At 45.2% G+C, this 16,221-nt stretch overlaps 1 protein-coding gene across 1 annotated transcript in view; it reads left to right on the top strand.

Moving 5' to 3' along the window:
- ADAMTS17 (ADAM metallopeptidase with thrombospondin type 1 motif 17) overlaps positions 1–16,221 on the top strand; it is a 155,545-nt gene that overhangs the window by 129,129 nt on the left and 10,195 nt on the right. The window contains exons 20-21 of the mRNA XM_027904260.1: positions 1,824–2,028; positions 6,051–6,203. Coding sequence (XP_027760061.1) covers positions 1,824–2,028; positions 6,051–6,203 — 358 coding nt within the window. The remainder of the gene's footprint in view (positions 1–1,823; positions 2,029–6,050; positions 6,204–16,221) is intronic.

Genomic DNA, 16,221 nt, shown 5'->3' with positions numbered 1-16,221 from the left:
GTTCCACAAAAGACAGGTGGCCTGGTCCTGTCCAAACCAAATGGTTTCTGCCTTCCCTGTCAGCTCAGTCATCAGTGTTGTCACACCAGGTCATCAGTCATGGCATTTGCAAATTAATTCATGACACTTACACCAGGTGAAGATGTTTCAAGTCGTGCTGAACTGATTTTTCCCTGTTCAGGAATGGGAAGATGGGAAACAGTTGTTGGCTTTGTTTCAGAGAGGTTACATGACAGCTCCAAAAGAAATGTGGTTAATAAGTTGTTGAGCACTAATGTTGTTCTGCCTGGACTACAGGAGCCTTCAGCAGAATGAAATAATATTTCTGAGCAGGCTTGTTTTTGAGAAGTGTCATTTGGGCCAGTTATCGTAACAGACAGCCCAGGACGGGGTGACGAGCAAAAGATTCATGGCATAAGGATACTAATCTGGATGACAGCCCTAAATAACAGGCTAGAAGGTCAATTGCCTGGTGAGAAAGGCCTTCTGCACAGTTATTGCTCCGGTCTCCCCCTCCATCCAGGAATGGCTGTAATTACAGAGAACGTGTTCCTCACTGACAGGTCGCAGGAAGCGTAAAGATCGATGCTGATTGTCCTCAGGAAAAAAGTGTCCCTCCCTACCTCCCTCCTCATCTAGATTCTTCTCAGACATTTTATTCACTGCCTCCTAGCCCAGCTCTGACCACAGCGGTGCTGGATCAGTGGGAGCTGGAAGATGGAGGGGTGAGGATGCCTCCTTTCCCTCATGGCATCAGAGTGTTCCCTACTTGGGAGGAACCCCAACACCTCCCAGTGCTGGGCTGGGTGTTTGCCAAAGAGCCTTTAAAGACATAACAAAGAAAACAATATCAAAAAAAAAGGCCACGTGTTTGTTCCCAGCACACTTTGATCAAAGGGGAAGGAAATGGCAACCGAAATGTGCTCACAAGGTAAATGAATCCCACAGCTCAGAGGAACGATGGTCATAGGGAAACACCCCCAATCCAGATTGGGTTGTGGAATATCTTTGTGAGCTGCAGCAGCTTGGAAACCACACTGTGGGATCCTTTCTCTAGATAAAATCCTGTCTTTTTGAATACTTCTTGAGCCTTGGCAGTTAAATGCAGCTGAGAATGCACCTGGCCAAGAGTGAATGAACCTGGCCGGGTTCGAAGCCCTTAGTGCCATGAACTTCCAACAGATGAGATTCCAATTAAACATCCTGGAAAGCCCAACTGCAAAATGTGAAATCTCATCAGAGAGTGCATGAAAAATGAGGCAGGAGATGTCTTTGCATTCTAATGGTCCAGGATGCAGAGGATTTCTGTGCTTTGAGGTCATACAATGTAGGGCTGGAGAAGCTGATTGTGGTCTTGGATGTGGGAAAGCTGTGTAGGGCCAGGTGTCTGGCCATAGCACATCCCAGCTTGCAAACAGTGAGTACAGGTTGTCTGCCGTGATGCTGTGCATGCAGATGTAGCCCAGGTACCTCCCAAGAGCAGGAATATTTGTGGGGTAGAACGGTCTGCAGACAAATCTGTCTTTATCTGAGGGAAAACCACAACCCCACTGTAGAGAGTGGAGTTGAAAGGAGCGATGCAGAGTTTATGTTTCTGCCTGGCATGGAGTCAGGAGGGAATATTCACTTGAATCCTGACGCTCTTCTGCTTTGCAGCCCTCAGCACCCAGGGGTGGTCAGTGATCTCAGTGTGAGGACGGTTCAGCACCATCAAAGCACCCGCAAATCCGGGAAGGGCTGCCCGTTTCTCTCACTGCTTTTTAGAGAAGCAGAATGTTTTATCCCAGCAATTTGTTAACATTTCTTCTCTGGCTCCTTCCCAGGTGGGTGACTGGCCACTGGAGTCCCTGCTCTGCCACTTGTGAGAAGGGTGTCCAGCACAGGGAGGTGACCTGTGTTTATCAGCTGCAGAACGGCACCTACGTCAACACGAGGGACCTTTACTGCCTGGGCAGCAAACCCAGCCCCGTGCAGAGCTGTGAGGGAAGGGACTGCCTGTCCATCTGGGAAGCATCAGAGTGGTCCAAGGTAGGAACTTCACTCAAGAAAGGAGCCAGACTGCACAGAGCTCTCTGCCTTAATCCAGCTGAGTGCTTAAAATTCAGTGTGTTCTCATGGTCAGCAGACTCCTGGCATTGGAGCACTGGGTAGGACTGCTATTTGTGGAGATGAGGTTTGATTTCCACACTGGATGAGTTAATAAGGCAGGGTTTGGTTATACTTTAGTAACTATATCTTTCCATCTGAAAACTCTGACCAGGAAGGAAAAACATTTCACTGACCCGAGGCCAGAAGTGTAGCAACCCACCAGGATTTCTGGCTCCATTTAAATGTGGTATGAAGCAAATACCAGATTTATCAAGCAGCTGCATGTTGCAGAGAATGTACAATCTTTGGGCCATATCCAGCCTTCTTTTGTGTAATTCCCTGAAAAAGCTGGTTATACTTCATATAAAGGGTACATCTCTGAGTAGTCACAGAGTTAATTTTTTTTTTTCCCAGGTGTTATAAATGTATTTCTGATGTAAATGATGAGTGGCCTAGACAATTAGGCTGTGTTTTGATTAGCAGCAGAGTGAGCTGGGAGTGTGCCTGCAGTTCCTGACCAGGACTTGGATAATCCAGGGCAATTTGTCTGTACTTTGTGAGTAACAGTCCTGATAAGATGTCCATGTTGGTTTTGATATCATATCTGTTGGGCTTCTCTGAATGATGAGATCCTTTCACTCCTGGTGCAGCACTTCCAGCTCTTCCAGGCTCATTCCAGCCAGGCTGTATCCTGACTCTGTCCAGCAACAGCCCTTTCTGGGAGAAGGATTCCTTGTTGCTCATCTCTGTTTGAAACAGTGAACTCTCGTTTAAAACATTGTCAAAGAGCTTTTGCGAAATATTATTGTTAGAAACGTGCTTAAACGTGGCAGAAACTTGGGATGCAGGGGATCCTGAGGAGCAGTGTCCCCTCAGGAACACGATGGGATCCCACTGTGCACCTTCTGAACAGGAAATCTTGTGTTGCAAAGAGGGGTGATCGTTAATGAGAGCAGCGTTTCCTGTCAGGGAGGTGCTGTGTCTGTTCCCTTGTGCAAGACATTCGTGTTCTTCCTGAGTGCTTTCACTTGGAAAGGTGTGGAGAAACACCCCAACATTTTAATAAGTTGTCTGATGGGTCTTTTGTGTGTTGTAGATGTTCCCCTCTCAGGTGATGCCCTCTTTATATCAAAGCTGACACTGTTCTGATAGGGCAGCTCCCACCTGTTATACGTGTGGAATTTTTATTTGAGTCTTTTGTGAACAATCCCAGGTACTTCCCTCTCCTTTTTGTGGAATGGACGAAGTCAAGTTAGAGAAAAGTGGAAATCCAGAGTGAAAATCTTCCATATTTGTGACCACACAACTCACATACAAATACACGATGTTTTTAGATCGTTTTTTTTCAATACTGGTTCACTTTGATAATTTTGTTTACCTTGTGTTGGGGCTATAATTGTCCACTTGTGCTTTTAAATTTGTTATTCTGGCACATTTCTGTGCTGTTATGTAGCACAGTTGACTCCAGGACACATTTCATGCTCTGCCAGTGTGAACACTTCTCACACCTGGGACTTTTCTTCGGTGATAATCACTTTATTCCTTGGCATTTTAAATCTGATGTTGTGGAATAAATATCACAATGGTGGTATCATTTTATAAATCAATTTTCTGATGTGTGTTTTTGAACGCTTCGGTTATATAACACAGTTGATGTCTGGTCCCCAGTCAAAAACGTCTGTTTTCAAAGCAAATTCCAAGGCAATCTTCATCGTGGAAAAAATTAAGTTCCCCTTGTGTTGCCAAACACTTGGGATTGTTTTGGACAAAGTACTGCTCAACCCATTTTTAATGACAAAAATAGAGACTGTCAGGAAAAGGTGAATGTTTCTACTGTCAGGGAACTAGAGTAGATTAAAAAATATGGGTTTTCTGAAGATAAAGGAGCTGTGTTTTAACAGCAAAATTGTGTTGCTCCTTTTCAAAAACTTGTGGTATTTAAACTGAGTAATTTGTTAATAAAATAAGACATAATGATCTCAGGTGAACAGGCTGCACATTTGTGGACTGTCTGTAAAATATATATATTAGAAAATTCTTCATGAAAACAGATGACTTGAGGAAAGGAAAAACACTCTTAAAGGGGGTGATTTATATGTGACCACCAAAGATCTGCTGGAAGCCTTTCTTGCACATGCTGTTTTGTCTAGGAAAGTATATGCAGAATTAATCTGTGAATGGCTTAAAAGCTGTGGGAAGAACAAACAGTTGGTGTTTTTCCCAGACTTGCTTGTAAAACCCACCTAGAGATTTCTCCTACTGTGAAAAGCGCTCCCACTTCAGCTTGATTTACTTGCAGTAAATTGGACCGCTTGGAAGATTTTCTGTGTTGGGCTTTGTAGTTTGAGATGAACGAGTGCAGCCCTGGGTACTGAGGAAAATGATAAATAATTTGGGAAAATCTGCACAACTCGGGGCGAATTCGTGGCTTTAAGGTACCATTTGGGGATCTCTGGCAGGTCCTGTGCTCTGAGGAGCCCAGAGAAGCGGTTCCTGGAATCCTGCAGAGCCTGGAAAAATCCACCCCCTGTGTGCAGCAGAACTGTGCCTCGTGCTGGTCACAAAGATGTTCCATCCCTGAGGGGCTCACCCGGTAAATGGAGTGGAAGGTTTCCCAGATTTTCAGGGAGTCACTCTGCGGTGCTCTGGAGCATTTCAAGGCATGTCTGTTTGCCTGCCAGCTCATAAACGCTTGTCATTCATGTCCTTCACCAGGGCAGCAGGTCAGAACTGCCCGGGCTGTGTTTTTTAAGATGGTTAGACAGGCATGCTGAGATTTGTCCATTTGATGTCATTTCTATCAAGCTGATGCTTGTTCCCAAGCACAGACCCCCTGGATGGAGGAGCTTCTTGGAACACGTTCAAAAGGCCTCACGGAATATCTCATCTCTTCACTGTTTATTCGGTGTCAGATCAACTGTCTTCCCCCTGCTGATCCCCTGAAGGGGAGAAACTTGACGTGCCAGAGGAGGTTGGTTTTTATCTCAGCTGGTACACAGATCATCTTTCTACCCACCTGTCCCCAGTGGCTCTGCAAGAAAATGCCTCACTCTTCACCACTGCAGTGGCACGAGAGGGAAGAGCAGGCAGAGTGGGGACATGAATTTAAGAGGCTGGGACGGCACCAGCAGATCTGGTGCTCTGTTACCAAACTGATTACTGAAAACAGAAATCTGATTTCCATCCATGCCAGTGTCATTTTCCCACCTGGTCAAGGAAATCAAGACAAATTCTCTCTTAAGACAGATTTTCCAGCCAGCCTTTGGCAAAGGTAACAACTGGTTGTCCAGGTATCCCTGCTCTTTATCTTTAGAAGCTGCTTCCGCAGAGCCCAGACACAAAATCATTTGTGGGTAATTTTTGCCCACTCCTGTGAATGTTGGTTTGTTAAAATCCTTCAGAATTAACACAGTGATGGAAAACCATCATATGGAAAACCAGCAAGTGAAGGTGATGGATGTGTTTCACGTGAGAACTGTGATTTTTGCCGTGATAAGTCCAAACCGTGCTACAGAAATACATTTATAACATTTATATTGCTGCTGTGATTTAAAATTGTATTTATCACCACCATTTATCAGCCATCATACATCAAGGGATGTGGCAGCTCTGTGCTGTAAATCTCAGTGTGTGCTTTCTCAGCATGGATGATGAGCTCCTAAACACCAGATTTAGTGGTTTTTTTCATCTGTAACACCAATTCCAGCAAAGAGCCAGCTGATATTTTTCAAAGAAGGTGTTTTTATCAGAATTGCCCCTTTTCACCAGTAAAATATTTCACTGGCAGATACAGTGCTTTCCAAATGACTGATTTATGAGTGGCTGAGATTACTGTAGTAAAATCTTACAGATTATCAGTTTTCCTCAGTGTTCACCCCCAGCTTTTCCTCTGAGCTGTGTTAGCAAGGTAAAAGTTGTCGTTTCTAAACACCCTGTAACAAACCCCAAACTCTGTTTTGCAGTGCTCAGCAGACTGTGGGAAGGGGATCCAGAAAAGAACAGTGACCTGCACAAACTCTCAAGGCAAATGTGATGCAGCCACCAGGCCGAGAGATGAGGAGGAGTGTGAGGATCACACAGGCTGTTACGAGTGGAAAACGGGCGACTGGTCCAAGGTAACAACAGATTTAACAACAAACACTACCTGGTTTGTTTTTTTATTAAGTGCAAAGATGCTCACAGAGCTGTCTGTATTAATTTAAAGTTTTAAGGAAGGGTTTTAACTGGTTTTGGAAAGTATTGCTTGGCTTTAAACCTACCTGTTATGCCATTTATAAATCAAACATTGCAACAGAGGCTTGTGAATATGACCCATCAAACTTTAGAGAAATGTATTAGAGAAATCACTTCAGAGAAAAGTATTCCAAGCAGGATAAAAATGAATATAAATTGACAGCTTAACCATCCAAAGGCAAAACCCACACAAGGCTCCCACCACAGGTGGACTTGTTGTCAAAAAGCTGCTTTGTAAACGATGCTGAAAGTGCCTTTCGTGTTTCAAAAAGCAGACTCTGAACAGTTCTAACAGGTTGAAGTCCATGGAAAAGAGTGCAGGGAACTGAGGAGGTGTCCTGTGTCCAGCCTGGGCAAGCTACAAAGCAAATAGCAGGATATTGGTTCCCTGGAGTGTAAATATGTTAAAAAGTTAAAAAGAGTTCAGAACCTGCTCACTGAGACGAGGGAGGATCTCTCAAGGGGCTGTGGAGAGTTTCGTGTCCCTCGAGGCATCACTGTGGAGCTGAGAAATGATTAATCTGGAGGTTTGGGAGAACCATTGCTAAGCTGAATAATCCTGGGGGGGAGGCACAGGGAAACCTGAGCAGGGGCAGAGGGTACTGAGAGCAGTCCCAGCTCCTTTCCTTCCCTCTCCCCTGCATTCAGAGCCAGACAATACACAATTTTATTACCAGGGGGGCAAGACCAGCAGCTGAATTTCAGCCTAGTCTGGGACTTACCCAGTCCTAGACTCGTTCCGACCACCTGCAGTCTGTTGATTGCTGACTCTGCCTATGCATAAAGAACTGTAATTTCCCAGGAATATTATAGTCCAGTTTAGGTTTTATCTTATCTAACTGTCCTGTTCTTTAAAACAAAAAGCCTACTTTGCGTTCTGGAATGTACAGAATGTGCAAGAAACCACTGGGATACGGTAGTTGCACTTTGCTTTCCAAAAACCCAAACTCCAGCAAGCAAAATCCAAGGAAGCAGAGGCCCAGGATGGGCAACTTGGCTTATCAGGGGCTGCATTTTTTTTTTGTAGGAATTGCAATTATTTATGTATCTGCCCTGTCAGAGGTACATGGGTTTGATGGTGTAAGTGCTGGAGAATGCAGGAGGAACCTGCCACGTGCGAAGTGTCTGCATTTATGCTGAGCCAGGAATTTGTATCACAAGATGTTTAGAGTATTGAACATTGTTTTATTCATAACCTGGCGCTCAGAGCCTGTGCAGGCTGGCCAGAACTAACAGCCCCCGCGTGCTAACAGGTGAGATAACATTATTTGTTTAGTTGTTTATTTGTGGAATTTTGAAACGCTTTGGCGTGCGAATTGCCCCGGATTGTCTTCGTAGGGAGGAATATGAAATAATTGTGTATCCACTGATTACATGGATCCAAAATTCAGCATTGTGTGAATAGTTCCAATCTGATAAAGACCCTGGCTCGCTGCTGGGGAGGCTGCACTTGTGCATTGGTCACAGTAAATAGTGTTGCTGATAGATTTAATGTCTGCATGTGAGCAGGGCAGGTTCAGTGCAAAATCCTTTGTTATTTGTGATTCTTAACTCAGGGGCAGGATCTTCCCTGTGCAGGAGGGCACGAAAAAACTTCTGTGCTGCATTTTGTGTCCTGCTTCTGTCTGCAGAGAGCTTGTGCCAGCGCTCTGCTTCCCAGGAATTTCACCCTGTGCGAGTCCAGCAGGATGTTCTTGGACTTGGGTTTGGTTTATAATGAGCACTTAAAATTCTAGACATATTGGTTAATTCTGACTGGACACTTAGGTCACACAATTAGATTCTTATTCTCTGAGTAGAAGGGTAAAAAAAAAAAAGGCACCACTGGATTGCTAGAGAAGGGTATGGGAAGGGACAGTTCTTAGAAGAGAATTTATTGTTCCAGAAACACAGATAGCTGAGATGTTTGGTGTGGAATTCAATTCTTCACAAATCCTGAGAGGGGGGTTTTCATCATGAGGATCCAGAAGCTTTAATGCAGGGCTTGGACTTAGGGGCACTTTACAGCTATCAGCAACTCCAGCTTACAACAGCTCCTCCTTTAAGGACAAAGTCTGTAGCAGTTAGACTGTAGTGAACTCTTTAAAAAATTCATCCTTCCAGAGCAAAATTCCACGGCAAAACATTTGTTCCCGGTCCTGTACAAATCACTGTGAGGAAGCTTTGTGCTGACTAAGATGGAAACTTTTTCTATTAACACAAATTGATCTCAGAACAAGCAACAACTTTGTGCAGTTAATTTCCTCGTGCGTTTGTTATTTATTGTTAAGAATCATCAGGGAGGCAAGACTGAACTAACAGTGGTAATTATCACAGATTAAAATAACGGGCTTTGATGCTTTGTGTGCAAACAGCTTGCCTGGTGATTTGGCCTCTGATCCTTCATTTCCCAAACCAAGATCCTTTGAAGATGCCGGGAAGTCGTGTGAGAAAGAGGCAGAACCTCATTTAAAAAAAGTCAGGTCCAGATACAACTTGTGAACAGAACAGGCTGTTTGGGTGGCAGTGGCAGAGTGTTATTTTTGTATTAGCAGCGGTTGTTTTGTAGAGCACACGGACTCTGGGGTGAGGGGACAGCTCCCAGCCCTGTATGAATAACTCACTCCTGACAGCAGTGGATGTGGTTATCCTGTATAAGATCCTGGATCCTGCTGCATCCAGCAGATGGGCAGCAGTGAAACCTCCAAACCTGAGCCAGACAAGTTCTGGTTTTGTGTTCTCAGACCCTGGGCAGGGGAGGTGAGGGCTGGAGGCAAGGTTGTGCCAGTCTGACAACTGAACCCACCAGCCCAAACCTCATCCCCTGCCCTCAGCAAGGGCTCTGCAGCCACTGCCCATGCCCTAAGCAAGAGGAATTTTATTCCATTTTCACTCAGGTTTATTTGCAGGTGGTCCTTGCTGTGTGTTGTAGCTGTGGAAAGCTTTTGGAGCTTACTGAGGAGGTTCAGGGAGCAGTCCTGGCTGTCATGTTTGAATATTCCCAGTTTATTTGCAGCACATTTCAAATGTTGCACGAGGAACTGATTTATCTCCTTTGCTTTGCAAACACATAAGGCCAGGTCTATAAACTTAATTTAAATGTCCTTTTAGCCCAGTGCTTGAGATCGCCAGGCTGTGCTGTAATTCTGAAGGCAGAGAGTTGTTCTGTTACTGGGAACCTCCACATCTTCTCTGCATTGCTGACACTTCTCTTTTAAACCTCTTGTCTTGAAGGGATGTAATTAATATTTTTTAGCATTTAACTCAGCATTGGTATTATAAGGTTCATAAATAAACTGTTTGTGGCCCCCAGGTCTTTGAACCAAAATAGAAAGATGGATTGCACAGTCCAAGACCCACCGAAGGTGCTAACCTGAAATGATTCCTTTATTGTTGCCTGGATTCTTTAGAATTGCAATCCATTATATCATCCTGTTTTATATATGATGCAATATGCAAAAGGGAGTCCAAGCCATCTCCCATCCAGTCCTTTCTTCCAAGAGGAAATTCCACATCCAGTTTGCGTTCAGCTAAAGAAACAAACATCTCTGTACACTCGTTCTGCTTTGAAACAGTTCCTCCTTGTTTGAAATCTGAGCTGTTAAATGTTCTAGTGCTGGAAGCGTTTTTGCATTTTTGCTGTAGCTGTGCCGGTCAGAAGAACAAACACAGGTTGCTCAGTTTCCCAACACTTGCCTCAGCCTCCCAGACTGCTGAAAATGTGCCTCTTGATGCTTTAGCAAGACAGTAGTTCATTCTTTCGTGATGAATTATATTTTTGCTGACAAACTTTGCGTGGAGGGTGGAGGATCTCGTTCCTGGGAGGAATGCGGGCAGCCTGGGAGCAGAGCGTGTCTTCACGTGCGTGTGGCTCTCTGGGAAGCTGAGCAGGACTCACAGCCCGGGGCTGCACCATTCCCTGCTCCAGGCTGGGCTGGAAGGAGCATTTGCAGGACTCAGCCTTGGCACTGGAGTGGTGGAGGACGTGTCCCTCGTGATGTGGGATGCACTGCTGGCCCACTCTGGGCAGATGGAGTTTTGCCTGCCTGTGGCGGTGACAGATCTGCGGTGCTTGAGGGTGAACAGCACCAGGGGCTGCTTTTTAGCTACCCAAGACTCCCCCTGTGTCCTCAGCTCTCTCCCCTTCTGCCCCAGCAGTGATGTGACAGGGCACAGAAGGCTCAGGGGAGACCTCCCTGCTCTCTAAACCACCTGAAAGGAGGTTGTGCTGAGGTGGGGTCAGGCTCCTCTCCCGGGGGACTGGCGATGGGACCAGGGAAAACAGCCTCAGGTTGCACCAGGGCAGGTTCAGGTTGGATTTTGGGAAAATTCTCTTCAGTTGGAACAGGCTCTCCAGGGAATTGGCGGAGTCATCACCCTTGGAAGTGTTACAAAGTCAAGTCGAGGTGGCACTCAGTGCTGTGGGTGGTGTTCTGCCAAAGGCTGGACTTGATCTTGGAGGTCTTTTCCAACCCTTATGATTCTGTGAAAGCATTCACGTGCACAAGTACAGGCCAAGCCTGTATTTTTTGAGTTCCTTTCCCCCAGTTGGCCTTTGGGCTCTTTCTAGGGGGGGACAAGATTATACAGCAAGAGCAGTTCTCTGGGAGAATTTTATGGATTTTTCTTCATTTCCAGTTTCACTTAATTGTCTCAGTATTTTACATACCTCAACATACTCTAATTTGGAGCCAAGGGCGCAGAATGGTTCAGGGTTCCCCGTTATATTTTTTTTTTTTACTGGTATTATATCAAGGAAGGTGGAATTACAGACTCCATTGTTAGCACTGACTTTCACAAGGGGCATTTTCAGCTCCCTGGGTGGAAGTTTAAACATGCAACTTCTGTCCCTCAGGCAACAGTTCAGCTCATTAACCTATTATATTACCTGGCCCAATGAAAAGATTTTTAGAAGAGGAAGGACACATAGGAGCCTTGGAGCATGTTGGCTTTGCCATGTTTTCTCTCTGCAGTTACAGTAGGTGCTCTGTAAATACTAAGGCCTATATTAATCTCAGATAACCCCATGTAAATCCAGGGTAACTGTCCTTCATTCTTCTCTGCAACCCGCTGGCCACAAGCCAAGGATCTCACTCAGCACAGTGGGTCAGATATCAGTCTCTCCTACATTAGTGTAAATCCAGATTAATTCAGGCACTTAAGTTCATGCAGGCTTGTGCCAGTGCCGTGCAGAGCAGGATCTGACCTGATGGACTGTGCAAAATCTGCGGGTCTTGGGTAGGAACCACCCCGGATTCGCGCTCTGAGGTGACAATAAATGTGTGGCACCTCAAGCTGGGCTTCAGCTGGGAGAGAAAGTAGAGGAGAAATCTTTTTTTCTATCACCTTCCATCTTTTATAACCCCCTGGCACAACTTTCACTGGATTCAGGGAGGTTGTACACTCCAGAAACTGGACAGCACTAGTGAGGATCAGCTTGGCAAAGCGTTACATTAAACAATATTCTTGTTGCCAAATAATGTCAGCAGTGATAAAGCACATCTGAAAAACCACCTATAGCCACCTGCCCTCCCTGAGCATCAGTAGTTGCCAATTCCTTTACAGTATTTTGCTGAGCCTGTGGGTTTTCATCCCAGGAGAATATTAACAATAGGGAGAGGGGGAAAAAAAAAAACCTAATTTCCTATAAGTAAAGTGCTGGCTTTGTGCCAGACATTGAGGTGTTTCATACAGGAGATCAGCAGTCATTCATCACTGTGGGTGGTAACAAGGATTTGTAATTGCAAATTAATTGTCCTGGCAGGATTTCAGTAGGTCTTATTCTATGAGAGATAAACCCCCCCAGCCTTGCAGTGCACCAGAAAACATGTTGGGGTTGGGGTTTGGTTTCTTTCCAAAAGTACTCTACAATCTTCCAGTGCCAGGAAGGCATATTTTCCAAGCTCCAAATGATTGGGAACATCAACAAAATCCTCTATATGCCTCACTTTTAATGATTAATTCCCATTACATGATAAGAGGAGTAAATCAAGGACAGCTGTGGTTTGTGAGGTGTATTCAAAGCTGTTATAAATATAGAAGCAAAACTGCCCTTTGTTCTAACGTTCATTACAAATTTATGGCTTGACCCAACATCTGTTTATGATAAACCATGGACAACTTGTTAATTCTTCGTTAAGGTCGTAACTGAGTTCATCTTCTGCCTTGGAGAAAATAATTTTTCTTGTCGAATCGGGAGAAGACTCTGCAGGAGGGACGGTGGCTTCAAACTGCAGTGGCACAGCAGAGCTGACAAACCCTGCCCTGCCACTTTGCCTCAGCAAACATCCTCCTGATTTGTGTGCATTCAGCAGCACTGGGAGGTTGTCTCCAGCCTCACTGGTGCACACCAGGTGTTCTCCAGAAGGTGGTGGAGCTGGATGTGACAGGAGAGGACCCAGCAAGCTCTAGGATTCAAACCCTCTGCTTCTGTGCTCCTAGACATGACCAGGAGCCAGAGCATCTGAATCTGAGTCCATGGGCTGCTCTCAACTGTGGCTCCCTGTGGTTTGTTCCTCTGGCCCAGAGTTGGTTGTATCATACGAGGACTTTAATTTGCACAATTCATCAGTGAGGTGAATCCCATCCCTTTTGCTCTTTGATTCTCTGTCCCCCCGTCTGTGGGATGTCTCCAGCTGTGCTCAGAGGGGTAAATGTTTTATAATGGTACCAGAACAAGACTGAGCTTGGTCTAGGCCTCAGCCAGCCCCAGTCAGTGCAGCTCTAGCTGGAAAGCCGGGCATGGAAAGGGAAGAGATGCCAACTGCAGTGCTGGCTGTGTCATTCCCCTGGGCAGTGCTGGCTCCAGGAGCCACTGACTGCTCCTTGACTGCACAACAAATTGCACAGCTCACCTCTGCTGGGGACATCCATAGCACAAAGTGTTTTGAAGGTTCCTCGGTAAAGGAGATCGTGCTACAAAAAGACCAGATCAATCAGTGTTTTGTTTGAAGTGGAGCACGTTCTTCCTCAGTGTTACTGTCTCATATTCCAGTGCAACCTCCAGTCATCCTATTAACTGGAAGAGTAAACTTCCCTCTTTTTTTTTTTTGATATTTTTATTTAAAAGCCTGGTCCATTAAGTGCATTTTTTTTGATGGAGAGTTAAAGCCTCCACACCAAGATCAGTGGATGGGAAATGAAATTCCATCGTGACTATTTTATGCTTTCCTTTTAATGTGAAAGGGAAGAAAGAGTGAAAGACAAGCGTGTTCAAATGTGTTGGCATTCATTTTCTCTCAGTTACTCTGAGATGTTACAGTGGCTGGGATCATGTTTTTAAAAATGTGAGCATTTCAAATTCAGCATTTAAAGTTGGTAGTACTTATATGGAGAGGATTTTCCCCTCAAGTCCTTCCAGCACACCATATATATTATTAGCAGGGACTGCTGTAATTTTGCAGTCTTTCCAGTAGCCTTCTGAGATTTGTAATAACTACTGAGGCATTAAGGTGACAGTCTCCCAGAACACCTTTACGGGGCAATTAGTATCAGTCTGCTGGTGGTCCCTTGATTGACTGTGCAGAGAGATGAAATGCAGTGTTAATTAGCAACGTGTCAAAGCTGAGTAGCTCCACGTCTGGCGAATGCTCAGGCAGGACTGAGATGGCAGAGATGAGCAGCCTCTTGCTGAAGTTAAATAATCCTGAAGGAGTCCTCGGTTTAATTACTTTTTTTAATAAATTGCACTGAGGTAGCATTGATCATTAACTGATGGCTAACTAATAATATCTAATTATGCATTCAGTGGGGCTTCATCTCCCAGGATACTCTTCCAGGCTGACATCTGGGGCAGGACTCAGGGCGGGACTGGAGCTCAGGTAGCCCCTGAAAGCCTTGCACGTGCTGCTATGGGATGGGGAATTGTGAACATCCAGCCTGGCCTGAGTTCTGTGATCCCAGGGTTACATGGCTGGCCATTCCTGTCTGGGTTTCTTAAAATGAGCTTCATTTCGCCTTTTACACTTGGGAGTTTTTCAGGTGGAATAAGCTCTGGAGTATTTCCACTTTGTACCTGCACACGTGCTGTAGGTGACATGCTAGAATGTGGTACCCCGTGGGCAGTGCTGCATCATTTCACAGCTCTGCTCGATCCTGCTCTTGAAATCCAGTTTGAAACCCTGTGAGAAGTAAATTCTGCCTGAGTTCTAAGTTGGATTCAATGACATTTCATCAGCATCCACCTGGGCTCCATTGCACAGGTACCTGGGGGCACTGTCACTGCCCAGGATATTCATGTGTTCAGCCCTCTGAACTCTCTGTACACAAGGCAACTTTTGAGAATGGCAGAGTCAGCCTGAACTGTGCACTGAGACAAACTGGGTGTGCTGCTCAGGTCTCGGGGTTGAGCAGTTTGAAAGCAACCCCGTAGGCAGTTTGCAAAAATTAGTTCTCCCTTTTCGTGCTAAGACACCGTCACATCAGCCACGAGCATTTGCTGCCATAATTTGTTGTTTCTTCCCCTACTGAGTCAGAAGGGTATGCTTTTTTTTTTTTTGTTCCATGGCTAAATTAAACAAATCAGTCATTTCACAAAAGTTTCCAAATCAAAGCTTATTGTAAGCAAGACCAGATATGTTCTTTTACAGATCTGGGGTTCAAAAAGAAGAATAAAAAAGGGGGAAAGAAAAAAAAACAGGGAAGCTTGAAAAACAGCTTACAGTTTGCTTCAGGCTGATTAGATCTTATCAGTGAAGAGGCAGATATTTCTTTCTTTAGCATGATGCCGTGGTGAAAGTTGACCCAGTGTTTATGAAAGCGTGTTGCACACTGCTTTTCAGCTGGAACTGTGGAGTTTGAATTAGTGATACTCATAAAAAGCCTGATGTGAAGGTGTGTGGAGCACTGGCTTTCAAAACACACTTATGTACATCGTTAAGCTCTCGGGGAATGGAGCAATTACAGGACCTTTTGTCATTCATCTCAGATGCTGGGTCAGAATGTTCTTGATAGGAACTTGTCTTGCTTTCTTTCTGACTTTCACAGAGGCAAGAAATAAGCCCCCTGAGGGAAAAAAAACACTCTCCCCTGCCCTAACACCTCGAAATAGTTGAACTCTGAAGTCAGTAAAGCGTGACTGGATCGCTCAGTAGTGGAGCTTTGGCCACGCTGTTGTCCTTGGCTTCAGCAGCTTGCAGCAAACTGGGGACAGACCAGTATCTTAAAACATCAGATGGCTGCAGAGTGATGAATTTCAAGGAAAAAACATCTTTCCTGCAGATTAGCTATGATTGTCATCTTGAACTGTGTCTGCCTCCAAGAAATCAGCCTTCTAAATCAGGGTTGGCTGAAGGGGTGCTGTGCCCTTCTGCTGGAAAAAGCAAAAAAAAAGGGTAACATCTGTCCCTTAGAGGTTAGAAAAGTGACATTTTAGAGGTGATGTGTGGTCTGAGTGTATCCCTGCCTCGCCAGCAGCCCCTCAGCTAAGGCATGAGCGAGGATTTGTGATCCCACTCAGTCCTGAAGGGATCAAACCTGTCCTGAAGGGATCAAACCTGTCCTGAAGGGATCAAACCTGAAGGCATCATGGCCTGTCCTCTGTGATGGGAAATCTGTACCTTTTCTGTCCCCTCTGACAACACAGGGGTTCTTTGGCCTGGTCTCTCTCCTGTGTCCCTGAGCTCTGCGCTGGCTCCATCCGTTCTTTCTCCCCTCTCTGTCTGTCTTTTGTAGATCAGGAGTTGATGAAGGCCCTGACAGATCTCAGCGCTTACTGTTAATTCATTCTGTTTTAATACCTGATATTCTCCTGAGGCATTTGCTTTCAAAGCAATTAGACATCTGTCAGCACCTTTGGTAGGGTGCAAGCTTTCAGATCAGTATCCTAAGGTGGAAATAGCATTCCAGTCGAAAAACCAGAGCTCTCTCTTCAGGTTGGAGTTTTGCAGTGAGTAAATCTTCTTTGAGCTGATGAATGCAGCT

The sequence above is a fragment of the Empidonax traillii genome, unplaced genomic scaffold (genome assembly GCF_003031625.1).
Source record: "Empidonax traillii isolate 1590-97213 ecotype Southwest subspecies unplaced genomic scaffold, ASM303162v1 scaffold1030:size276291, whole genome shotgun sequence".
Taxonomy (NCBI): Eukaryota; Metazoa; Chordata; class Aves; order Passeriformes; family Tyrannidae; genus Empidonax; species Empidonax traillii.
This window is presented reverse-complemented; position numbering and strand designations above follow the sequence as displayed.